General features: G+C 37.8%; 2 protein-coding genes and 1 long non-coding RNA gene across 3 annotated transcripts in view; 1 reads left to right on the top strand and 2 right to left on the bottom strand.

Moving 5' to 3' along the window:
* LOC141333909 (uncharacterized) overlaps positions 1–12897 on the top strand; it is a 61551-nt gene that overhangs the window by 36825 nt on the left and 11829 nt on the right. The window lies entirely within an intron of this gene.
* LOC141333935 (uncharacterized) lies at positions 232–1336 on the bottom strand. The gene is made up of 3 exons (XR_012355445.1): positions 1199–1336; positions 933–1097; positions 232–402 (listed from the first exon to the last, which is right to left on the bottom strand). It is a non-coding gene; the product is annotated as an uncharacterized lncRNA (long non-coding RNA).
* LOC141333340 (uncharacterized) lies at positions 8927–9739 on the bottom strand. Its single transcript, XM_073838320.1, has one exon. It carries the CDS (start codon positions 9737–9739, stop codon positions 8927–8929), a length of 813 nt encoding a protein of 270 aa, XP_073694421.1.

Raw genomic sequence — 12897 nt, 5'->3', positions numbered from 1 at the left:
AGTACAGTACTTACAGCCTTACAATAATGCACTTAATTTCCACCACTGACTGGTTGTAGAGGCATGCATGCATACATTTTTATGTATGTAAAAAAAAAAAAGAGAATACACATTGATGCACAAGGTGATGAAAAGCATATTTTATTACACTCTTTAGAATCAGGGTTTAAGGTCAAGGCCACGGTCAAGAAAAAAAAAAGGGGTCACTGTTGATTACAGTTTGTCACCAGAAATTGTCATAGTCATCAGCTGACGACTTGTTTAAGAAGTTCTCTGCTCCAGACAAAACTTGCAGGTAACACTCTCTTGCTTGCACCCGCATATCTCTGATTTTATGTAGCTTTCTGTGGATGATGCTCTGCAGACCTTTCAAACCCTCTTCACTTAGGCCACATTGCGAATCTTGAAAGAACAAAAATATAACAAAATAACATTAGGCCTCCCTTAGAAACTTTAAAAACATTCATCATTGTTGTGTATGTTTATTAGGGCTGCCCCCTAATAGTAACGCAAAAATGTTAGTCTGTTAGAAAAGTCATAGTTGGACTAAACTGGATTGACTGTGTAGTTGCAGAAAAAACAAAAATACAAACAAACTCCACAGAACATGGTGATGGTTGGTCCCTGTAATTATTAGATAGTAATTACATATAAGTGTAATGAAGGCTTACACAGCCACTTATGGTACAATAAAATATGTTTTCATTACTAGGCATGTCATCTATGTAGTTACAGGAATATGCACGTTAGTAAAAAAAAAATCAGACTCTTACTAACAGTGAAATAAAAATAGTCTGACAGTTGTAATGGCTCAAATAACTTATTCTTTCTCAGCCCTGGATCTGACTCTTTAGTGAGTCAATTTTCCAGGAAAATATTTGGTCGGGGGCAACCCTATGCTTATGTTTGTGCTATATATTACAAATACATACTTTTTAGTGTCTCAGCAAACAGTTCTCTGAGGGTCCCAGCACGAGTTGAAAGATATTTCCAATGGTGGTCCATCTCTGCAACAAGAATCTTCTGCTCCTCCTGAAGTCGCCTAACTGACATGATGATGTCGAATGCCTTTCTTTTTGTCCTTAGGTCAACAGAGTCTAGAATGCATGAGAAAAAATTATGACAAACTGACATTTAAGGCATTGTGGGTAATGTGTGTAAGTGTAAAAATATGTATGTATACGAATTGTGTACATACCACTGTGTGGCAGCTGCCATGGCCAAGCTGTCTCACCAGACAAAATGGTTTCTAAGCACAGAGTGTCTGTGTTTGGAACCATTCTGTTGTATTTCTCTACAACTGATGTCAGAATCCCCTTCTCCTCCCTGATCTTGCAGCGGATCCTGGCACGACCTTTGTTGCCATCTGTATCTTTATAGAGACGCTGGGAACGCCTCTTGATACTTGCCACAGCACCTCAATTCAGCTGGCCAAGGCATCAACATCATTTGTGTTTGTTGTTGCTGAAAAGAAATTACAATAACAGTAACAATTACAATTATTCACGACTAAATCTATTACTAGAAATATATAAATACTAGCCATTTCCTCACCGTCTGCCCACTCCTTTACATCATTGACTCAATCTTTCCAATTGGCTCTCTGTCACTGCCAGTTCGACTTTCATGGACTCTAAGTTTTGCACCTGGCTTTGTAGAGCTTTTGTGGACTACAATGACAAATAATCACAGATAGTACAAAAACAAGAACCAAATGTTTAATGCACAGCTTCAAACACTAATAACATACATTACTGAACATCTAAAACAAATTCCACTGATGTCATTACCTTCTGATATCGACGGGTCAGTGCGGTGGCCAAATTGTTGAACTTTTGCTGATTCCAGCGCATGGCCATGAGAGTCAGCATGTCTGTGCGTCCTGCAAACACAGAAAATATCATGTTACTATATTCCCCCTACTTATTATGTAATGATGTAACTAGTGAAGTACTGTATGTGGTCATTTTACCTGCTTTGGACATGTGTTTTGTGGTCACTGCAATCCTGGAGAGAAAAGCATTGCACTGTTCCACCTCCTCCCCTAGTGTTAAACCAGCCCCATCCTGATACGCCCCACTCCATTTCACCTGATTAGCAGTAATAAAAAAATAATGTAAATAATGCTGAGAAAGTTTTTACATTCATTTGCAGATGCCCAGTTTTGATAATCACATAGCAAAGTTCACCTACCTCGCATTTAAAATCATGGGCTTTGGCATGGAATACTGAAAGGAAGGGCTTCATGTTAAGAAGGTGCTGGAGCTCTGGGCAGCTTTTTGCAACTCTTTGGAGGTAGGGCCAATATTTGCAGGTCACATCCATACAAAAAAAAAGTGATTTGCCTACTGGCCAGCTTTTCTTGTAGGTACAGGGGATATGCAAAAATCCCCCCCCCCCCTGTACATATTTAAAGCACAGAGCAGCACTCCATGCCGACACACCGCAAGCTCCAGTCCCTCCTCATCTACCTTGCTGGCAGATCTTTGGGACGTCTCTCTGGCTGCTGACCACACCCCTCCACAAACACCTCTTCCACTGACCTATAATATGGAAAAGGGTTGAAGAAAAACAAGACTCTTCTAAACAAACTCTTGAGTAGAAGATAAATGTAGTCCTGTATGTAGTCTAATCATCTACAATTTTACATGTTTGGATGTCTTGTGAATATAGTCCACAAATCGTGTCACATCTTCATCCTTAGCTATAAAGACGTCTTCAAAGATGGCCTGTTCCTCAGATCTAAAAAAAAATAAAAATAAAATAATAATCTGTTGTAATTGTAATATAATTTTACTTGGTGCACATTAAAGAGCTATTTTTTCTTATTAATATTGTTTCAACAGTGTGACATTATACACAGTTTGGAGTACCTAGCTGCATTCTTGAAACGGTAATGCTTGCGGTTTCCATCTACTGAAACTGCCAGCATATCTGGGGTGCACGCTCTTCCTTGCAGATTTCATCCACCTCATATCGCACAGCCTCCCACTCAAAAAAACTTTTCTGAAAACTGTCTGTGGAGATCTTGCTAGTCTATTAGAAGAAAAACAACAGCTAATAATGTACAACAAATACATTAGCATCAAACAGCTTTTCAACCCACAATACAAAGAGATTAACAACACTATAGGATAAATAAATTCAATACTGACATGACCAAAGCGGACAGTTCGCTGATCCAGCATTCTTAAAAATGCTTGGCAGGACAGTCCTGGTGCTGCCATCTTCATTTCTTCAAATGAAAAAAAGACATCTGTGGCATAAATTGTGGAAAAGTGAAGGGTCGCAGGCCAGTAATCGCTTCGATTTAGGTCGACCACTCCAGCAGCCCAAGTGGCTTGGCATGCCTCACAACTCAACTCAGGCATGCTTAGATCATATCGTCCTGGAAAAATCAAAAACAAATCCACTTTTATGTAAACCTTATGTGATTAATCAGGGTTTGGATTCTTAAAATATTTTTTACATAATTTCATTTACTTTTTGAACATTACTCAAAAGTGTGTATATTTTACAAACAGACCTGTGCTCCCCTATGAGAGAAGAGCATGTATAGATGTTTATGAAAGTGAAAGTCATGACATATTGTCAAGTATGGTGACCCACACTCAAAATTGGTCCTCTGCATTTAACCCATCCAAGTGCACACACACAGCAGTGAGAAGTGAACAAAGACACACACACACACACACACACACACACACACACACACACACACACACACACAACAGAACAGTGGGCAGCCATTGCTCCAGCGCCCAGGGAGCAATTTGGGGTTCGGTGCCTTGCTTAAGGGCACCTCAGTCATGGTATTGAAGGTGGAAAGAGCGCTTTTCATTCACAATCTCCACCTTTAATTCCTGCCGGTGCGGGAATCGAACCGGCGACCTTCGGTTACAAGCCAAACTCTTTTACCATATAATAACACTTATCTTTACACCCTTACCATTCATTGTGATCACAGCAACATTCTTCCCTGGGCTGACCCTCAATGACTATGGTGAACAACTGCAAATATTGTCAGAAATCTCCACAGGTACAAGCCGTACTGGAAAAGATCAAACATGTGAATTAAGATCATTTGTATTGACTGAGTAATACATTGTAATGCTTCAATGGTAATGAAGAACATTGCTGAAAAAGTATGCAAGAGTTGCTCAAAAAGCTGACTGACACGGAATGTCCTCATAAATTCAATATCAAACAATACGAAACAAAAAGGCATTATTTAAATAGTTAAGCTTATGAGGCCTAACGATTCTCAGAATGATATTTATGTTGTACAGTCATAAACCAGGACTTACCACAATGGGAAAGAGCCTTATCTACAACAAAAGTTGTTGGAGGCAATGGCTGGTAGAATCCAGCAGTCATGGCATCTCGGTTATGGAGAACATGCCTGGTGTGCACAGATCAATCAGCACAGAAGAAGGGGCCTGGTCGACAGTCACAACAACGGACAGCAGCTGGATTGCTCCCACAATGTTGGCAGATGTGTGTTGCCACATTTTCTTGTGCCACAGCTGTGTTCACCAGACGGGGTCTCTCTGCCCTCCACCTCTCTGCAAAGAGACTTTGTCGTATGCTCCAGTTTGAGGAAGCTAGGAGAGGATCTCTTGAGTTTCCAAGAGGTGAGGCCTCCTCATCTGAGGTATCGCTCAGTGAGTGCTGGAGATCTTGCCGAAAACACTCTGTTAAAATAGTATGGAATATTTAAAAACAAAACATATATTAAAGTGTACTGCTTGGAGTGCCTTTGGATTTTGAAAATGTAATTTACTCAAAAAAAAGTACACACCAACAGTCTCTGGAGTAAAGGTCACCTCACAGTTAGTGTCAGGAGCATTGATGGGAGGATCAGTTTTCTGAACGGGTTCAGCTGTACCAGATAAAAACAACAAAAAACAACCTTTATAACATTTTCAACTTGTCCCAAGGTTAGTAGCACAACTTTACCTCCCTTATTATGAAATGGCCTAAGCTCACTGTTGAATGTTTAGATAGAGAAAAAAAATTGTCCGACATTTATTTCCCAAACCCACATGTGGACAGTTCAATTACTTGCAGTTATCTGTCTATAAGTTGTCATAGATGATAAAAGCAAATAAGACTGCTTGCTGTAAAAGCAGATGATTTAAAAAGAAACAAGCTGGTTGGCCACTAAAAAGACACTCAGAACAAACGGCTTCAAACACAGCCTTACCATGACCAATCATTTAGCGTAGTTTATACTGCTTTACACAAACACTGTATGTAATCAATTTATTTTCATGTCAAAAATCAAGTGAGCAGTTCTGGTTTGATTGTTTCTCTGACCTTTTATGAGTTTGATACATTCATAAGGGCCTAAACAATGTAGATATGTAATATATTGAATCTACAATTATACTGACCTTTATTTGACTGGTTCTTGCTTGACCTTGTTTCCATCAATGTCTCTTTTTCTCCAATGCACCCTTGGTTCAGGTGTCTTTACTGGTGCTGCTTCCTCCTGTTTCTGCAGCTCACCAAGCAAGTCATCAAGACTCTGGAGCTCATCGCTGATTTGATGATGATCTACCAGGTTATCCAGCTTCATAAACTGTTCTTGGAGTTCTGAATCACTCATGGAGATGGGCAGAAATACAAACAGACAGAAAGACTCACAACAAAGATGGACAGATATGACAAATACAGATGTAAACAGACAGATAGAGAGAAAGAGTGAGTGAGATAGAGAGAGAGAGACAGGGCCAGTGAGCTACAGAGAGACAACAGGTTAACAAAATGGACGTGGCTCTTAAAAGTGCCTTTGGTTTTGTGTGTGTCGGTCAAGTTAAATAAAGGAGATGTGAGAAGCTGGTAAATGTGAAGGACCTGATATGAGAAAAAAAAAATCTGAATTTCTTACAATTTTACCAGTTATTTTTTCATCAGTGTTGGCAGATTGGGCAGTTTTTGACTGGTTTTGAATGTGCTACTTGGGATAAATTGGGCTTGGATAGGTGAAACTTTGATATCTCTGTTATGCCAAATGACAGACATGGAAAATAGTTTACCATGTAGAAACAACGTAGCTTTCTTTAGAGAAGAACACTTAATTTGCTTTATTAAATAATTGTGATAAGCCACAGTATTGTCGTAGCTATGAATACATTTGTATTGTGTACCATTGTTAAGATTTGTGTTTTTGTGTGGACTTCTAACAATTACTGGAAAACAAACCAATCTGGCAACACTGTTCCTCATCTCAACATTAATAAATGGCTGAAGTGTTGTGAGCTACTGTAATATGAAAACACATCATAAAAATCATACAATCTCCTACCATATTACCTTGAATGATTATATGAGCAAAAAAATAAACAAACTTGAATTTAATTAGCTAACTTAGCTAGCATACTACACATTTGGTGCAGCTAATTATGTTTTTATAATGTCTGCTGTCATTTACTGCATTACGAAACTACTACCTTGCACTTCTAAAGGTTCTAAACACAACTTCTTGACCTGACTGAACAGTTTTTGTACCGAAAATGTAAGTAATTTTTCGTATTTATATGAATGAACTGTTCTACTTACCGAGTGGAAAATCGCAATGCATCTTGGGATTGCGCCATATAATGACGTCAGCGCCACAGATGGATTGATTTATTAATAAAAATACAATATAAATAATCAATCAGTCAGCCAATAAACAAACAAACAAACAAACAATTAAATAATAACGATTATTATTAATCGCATTGCGCTGATTAATCTTTGATTAAGCAAACATAATCACAGCACATTACATACAGTCCGCTTATCAATAAGCCTTCGATAAAAACTAGGAAACACTTAAAGTGCTTAGGACAATGGTGTTGCTCTCTATGGAGCGTTGTTAAACGCTGAACGCTGTTTCACAGACATCACTTTGATATCAGACAGCCTTTATTTTATATATATAAAAAAAAGATTCTATAGGGAATCCCTGCACGTCTAAATGTGACGCTGACCAAGCGTGAATATATGACGAGTTGGGAGTGGAGTGAGAACGAATCCGTGTGTCCACCACGAAAAATTAGCCTCATTGACTTTGTATGTGTGTTGTTTCCGTGATGCCGACACGTATTTTCAGCACATTCCGTGCCACCACCACGTATATCGGGATTAAGGGTTCGTGTTCATTTCACGCATTTCTGTGAGATCAGGTTGACATTAAAATGAAATTAACTAAACAATAAGCTAAAATACACATACAATCATTGGGAATTTTGTTCAGTTGATGTCAATTCATTTATAATCTTCCAGTTACATTGTTGCTTTCCCAGCAAGGTAAATGTTTGACTAATATTTTGATTCAGAGAAATCAACACATGGAATTGAGTGACATACTCTTCATAGTCACAATTTGAGGGAATCTACTGTAATCACTCAATGTTTGAAACTACAGTAAAGCAAATGGTCGGGTATGGCCTCAGAAGTACAAAAACAAACAAAAAAAGCCTTATAGTGAATCAAAAAGAGATGAAGGATGCATGAAGGTGATCAGATTTAATCCACATTCAGCTCCGGTGCGAACATAGTCTTGATTTCACACAGCTTTTTTCTCAATACACTCTTGAACAAAGAACACAGATAAAGTCTCTTTGGCTCAATCCCAATTCTACCCCTTAGCCCTACACTTAGCCCTACCCCTCCGTTTGGCGCGTTCACGTGAAGGGGTAGGGGTGTCTCATTTCTCTTTTGGTTGGAGGGGTAGGGGTAAGGGGAAGGGCCAGATAGCCCTCAAAACGAAGATTTTTCAGGACCTCACTTCAAACGAAGGGCTAAGAGAAATTTCCAACATGGCTGCTCACTCGAGCAAGCAGACTCGGAAATATAAGTAATTTTTGACTTTAATAAGGATTTTCATGACAATGTTTCATTATATTTATATTACCTTCAATCTTGTGTTTGTGTTTATGGTGTTGTTTTGTAAATAAACGTTTGCAAAAAAATCGCTAAAGTTTGCTAGCAGATAGCACTGATTGCACGATATTACAAAATATATTTTATGCATTTACACTTGACTGCATGTTAGAAACATGAAAGACCAGTGGCACGGCAATTTCCACTTTTTAAATCCCCTCTGATGCGCATTATTCGGTAGTGTCCTGCATTCGCCAAAATCATGGCAGTCCACCGCATCCAGTCATGTGAATAAATGTAAATATTCGCTCAAAACACCCAATAAAGGCAGTGATGATGCAGTCAGGACCGTGGAGCCGGCTTGCTTTGAAATGTCTTTAATGATTGCGCCTAATGCACCCGCTCACCGCACCAGTAATTTAAATCATAATAAAAACGATACCTTACAAATAAAAAGAAGCTGATTTTTACGATCAGAAATTTCTTAAACCAGTGAACCCCTGTAAACATTTTAGTCCAAGGATCCAGAAAACGAATGCGTTCAAATAGAAAGTTCAAAACGAAATTCACAAATGAAGCATATATACTTCTCCAGGCACCACTACACTGATTAGCAATTTGCCGCGCATGTGATAATGCGTTGTTTGTTTTGCTTACGGCCACATGTGTATGAACGGTGCGTACACCGTACATTTGTATTTTTTGCAACATGACAACATTTTTGACATCTTGAAATGAGTGATAAACATCTGCGCATGTCCTCTGACGTAACATTAGGAACTAGCGACAACGTATGATGACGTATCACAGTATTGTAGTGGTGTCCCATTTCTTAGGGGAAATATTTTAGCCCTTCCCCTTTACACTTTGTTTCAAGGGACAAGGGGAAGGGGCGAGGGGTAGGCGGAGGGGTAGAAAATAGAATTGGGATTGGGCCTTATTTGCATGATTGTTCTGTAAGTGAGATGAAAAAGAATGTTTTAGTACTTAGACTACAATTGAATGTATTTCAAAATGAATGTGTAGATGATTGTAGAAATTGCTCCTTTTTCTAAACCTCTTCTTGCATTGAAGAAAACGGCAGTTTCTTTCCAGAATGAGTTTGCACATGACGTTTCAGGCTGCTTTGAAGTGTGAAACTCTTCTCACACTGAAGACACTTGTACGATTTCTCTCCAGTGTGAACTGTCATGTGAACCTTAAGGTTTCCTTTACGTGTGAAACTCTTTCCACACTGTTCACAGGTGAAAGGTTTCTCTCCAGTGTGAGTGCTCAAGTGAATCTTAAGGCTTGCTTTATATGTGAAACTCTTTCCACACTGAGGGCAGGTGAAATGCTTCTCTCCAGTGTGAATTTTCATGTGAGTCTGAAGAACTCCTTTTCGTGAGAAACTCTTCCCACACTGTTTGCAGGAGTAAGGTCTCTCTCCAGTATGATTTCTCATGTGGATATTAAGATAATATTTTAGAGTAAAACTCTTTCCACATTGATCACATTGGAATCGATTCTCTTCAGAGTGACTTCTCATGTGAATCTTAAGTTTTCCATTACATGTGAAACTCCTTCCACACAGTTTACAGATGAAAGGCTTCTCTCCAGTGTGAATTCTCATGTGGACAGTAAAGTAATGTTTCTGTGTAAAACTCTTCCCACAAAGTTTGCAGATGAAAGGCTTCTCTCCAGTGTGAACTCTCATGTGGACAGTAAGGTTTTTTTTCCATGTAAAACTCTTTCCACACTGAGAGCATATTAACGGCTTCTTTTCAATGTGAATTTTCATGTGACTCTTAAGATCTCCATTTCGTGAGAAACTCTTCCCACACTGTTGGCAGCTGTAAGGTCTCTCTTCAGTGTGAATTCTCATGTTAGAATTAAGGTTTGAAGTTTGTGTTTTTTTATTTATTTCTAGTGATGAAGTCTTTTTATTCTGTGAGCAACTAATTGATTTTTGTTCGGTTTTGAAATCATGTTTCTCATTTTGATCTTTCTCTTCTGTTACATTGAGTTCTTGACTCTCCTCTTTCAGTGCCATCAGGTCTGAGGTGAAATAAGAAAAATGTAAGTTAACAACAGTTTAATGCCACAAAGCAACAGACATCAAAACAATTAGACTAGTGCTGTCAAATAATTAAAAACTAACTATTTGACAATAAACAATTTCACATTAAATCTCCAAATTAAACAATGTAAGTGGAATGTAAAACAACATATAAACAAAATATGTGGCTTATTGGCATCTTATCACCAAGTAGCCTATTGTTAATGAAGATCAGTCTCATACAAATACTGCTACTGATCTGTCTCTATTAAATGCATTTCCTTCTAATTTTAGCCATTAATTATAGCCATAATTAAAAACTATTATTTGTAACATATATTTTGTTGTGCTTTTATCACAACTACCATATAATTATAAATAAAAACACTAGCTCCTTAAGAAAAAACACACAAAATCTGCCATTTATCTTCACGCTACAGAATTTAAAAGCATGATTTCAATTAAGAAATATTTTCTAATTAAACCCAGAGTTATGATGAGTGATTTTTGGTTTGTATTTTATTGTTTGGCTAAAGAGTTGGAGAGTAACAAAGTACATGTTACATCATTTCATATTTAAAATACAAAATGAGTAACTATTACAGTAAACTATAACAGAACATGTTACTTGTTTCTGATGCAGAAAAGTCAGTTGATGCATTCATGACGTCTAGACTGGACTATTGTAATGCACTACTAGGTGGCTGTCCTGCATCTTCAATTAACAACACTGTAAAAAATTTCAATTTCTGACAAATAAATATTGACTCAATTAATTGCTTCCCAATAATTATCCCCAAACAAAATAATGCATTGTAGTAATTTTAGTTGAAGGTCTGAAGTTAAAATGAAAAATTTAAATTGGCCAAACATATTAAATTGTGCTCAGCCAATCTACCAAGAAGAAGTGAAAAATCTGTTTTAGCCGAACAAGCTTTGCAGCAGAAAAGGCGAGTACGCATGCGCCTGAGAGAAACCGTTGGTGGAGTGAATTCAAATTCCTGTGCGCGGGAGAACAAGAGAGCGGAGACGATGCTGAGGGGCGACAGAACATCATTTACAGACGGATTTTCTATCCTTAAAGTTATGGTAAGTACTGAGCTTTGTATTTATTAAGTCATGAATCACGTACATTACATTGTATTTTGCCGAATAACTGTGAATTCACGCTTTTACTGGTGTCATGTTGGCGTTTATAACCTAATTTAGAACATACAGATCTCTGGGTTGGGGTGTGCGACATATATCGTCTTTGGTAACGTTGTTTCAACAATGTGGGCTTTGACATTATTCTGTATATCGCAAAAACCAAATAAAACACGCCTGACAGAGTGCACTGCACGAATGCGTTAACGTTATGTGATGAAGATTAAGTTAGACTGAGGAAGCGTGTTTACAGTGCGTTTTGTCACTGCATAATTAAGTCTATTAAAATGCATGTAGATTGAGCACGTATGATATGGGGAGGGGGAGAAAATATATTTAAGTAATTTCATAATCAGTATCACGCGAAGAGTGCCACGTTTTCCGCCAAAAACCTGCATGATTACAAATTTGATATTGATTTTATACAACAGTTCAATAAACAAGAAGTTAATGTTAAAGAACTTGCATTTTAGACACAATAATGCCTGTTTTTACTTTATTTCGCCGACAAAAATCTTTCCAAACACTGCCAGGGCACTGATTTACGTCTCTGCGAAATGACGGTGTTTCGTTCTTGAATGAATGAACCGTTTAAATGATTCGGTTCAATCGCAATGACTCATTAACATGGACTTACTGACACCTACTGGCGGTTTTAATTTCACATTTAACATATTCCAAATATTTATGTTTAAAATATCAAAATATTATTTTGCATGTGTAACTGGAGGTTATGCATTCATGTCCCTCTGAGTTGAATTAAACGTGTGTAAAAACATCTCGTTGTCACTTCAGATGCTACAGAAGTCATCCTGAGTACAACAAGGACTTAAAGGGACAGCCCAGCTAACACAGTTACGTCGTGATGACGTTACTGGACCGGACCATATTCGTCGCAGCGACGTACCAAATAACGTTGCAGCGACGTAACTTTGTGATTCCCATATTCGTCGTAGCGACGTTATTTGGTACGTTGCTGGAACGTGGTGAGTACGTCTCCACGACCAAACTGGCACGTCGTGAGGACGTTACTATAAAGGACCACATTGGTCGCGGCGACGTTCCAAATAACGTACCAGCGACGTAACTTTGTGATTCCCATATTCGTCGTAGCGACGTTATCGTGTTACGTTGCTAGGACGTGGCAAGTACGTCCTAACGACCAAACTAGCACCTTCCCAGTATTTTTAATATTTGCTTCTCACCTTTAGTCCTGTCCGAGGATGTGCTACTACCACCTTGAAATCAGTATATAATGACAAACTCAAACATTTTCTGCTGTAAAAAAAAACACTAAGTTCTTATGTTTTCAAATTGTTGTAGTTTTTTAGTGAATATATTCACTGCATACATGCAAACCAATACAAAATCATTAAATTCCAACAGAAAATTAGCAAAAACAGTGCATTCATTTATTAAATCACAATTTATTCAGTGTTATTTTCTACACATACTAAGCCATTGCATTTTAAACATGACACCTATTATTTAACCATGTAAAGTGCTGGCAAGACATTCACACAGATAATTCAAACCATCACATAAAGTACAAAGTAAAGAATGATACAACTACTGATTAAAATGTTTTACTTTTACTGAAAAAGATTAAATATTTAATTAATGATGGGTATAGTAGAGTAATAATTATGAGTACTCTTATTAACAGAACTCCCCTAATTTGGTACAAAAATACTGATACAAAGATAGAAACAATTCAGTAGTGATTTCTGTATTACTTTAAGTTAATTTGTTTTCTGAGTGTCCTGTGTATGAAACACCTGCTACAAATATCTGGTGGTGATGTGCTTTAATACTGCTTCACTATCAGAAGCAAAACC

This window comes from Garra rufa, chromosome 4, assembly GCF_049309525.1.
Source record: "Garra rufa chromosome 4, GarRuf1.0, whole genome shotgun sequence".
NCBI lineage: Eukaryota > Metazoa > Chordata > Actinopteri > Cypriniformes > Cyprinidae > Garra > Garra rufa.
This window is presented reverse-complemented; position numbering and strand designations above follow the sequence as displayed.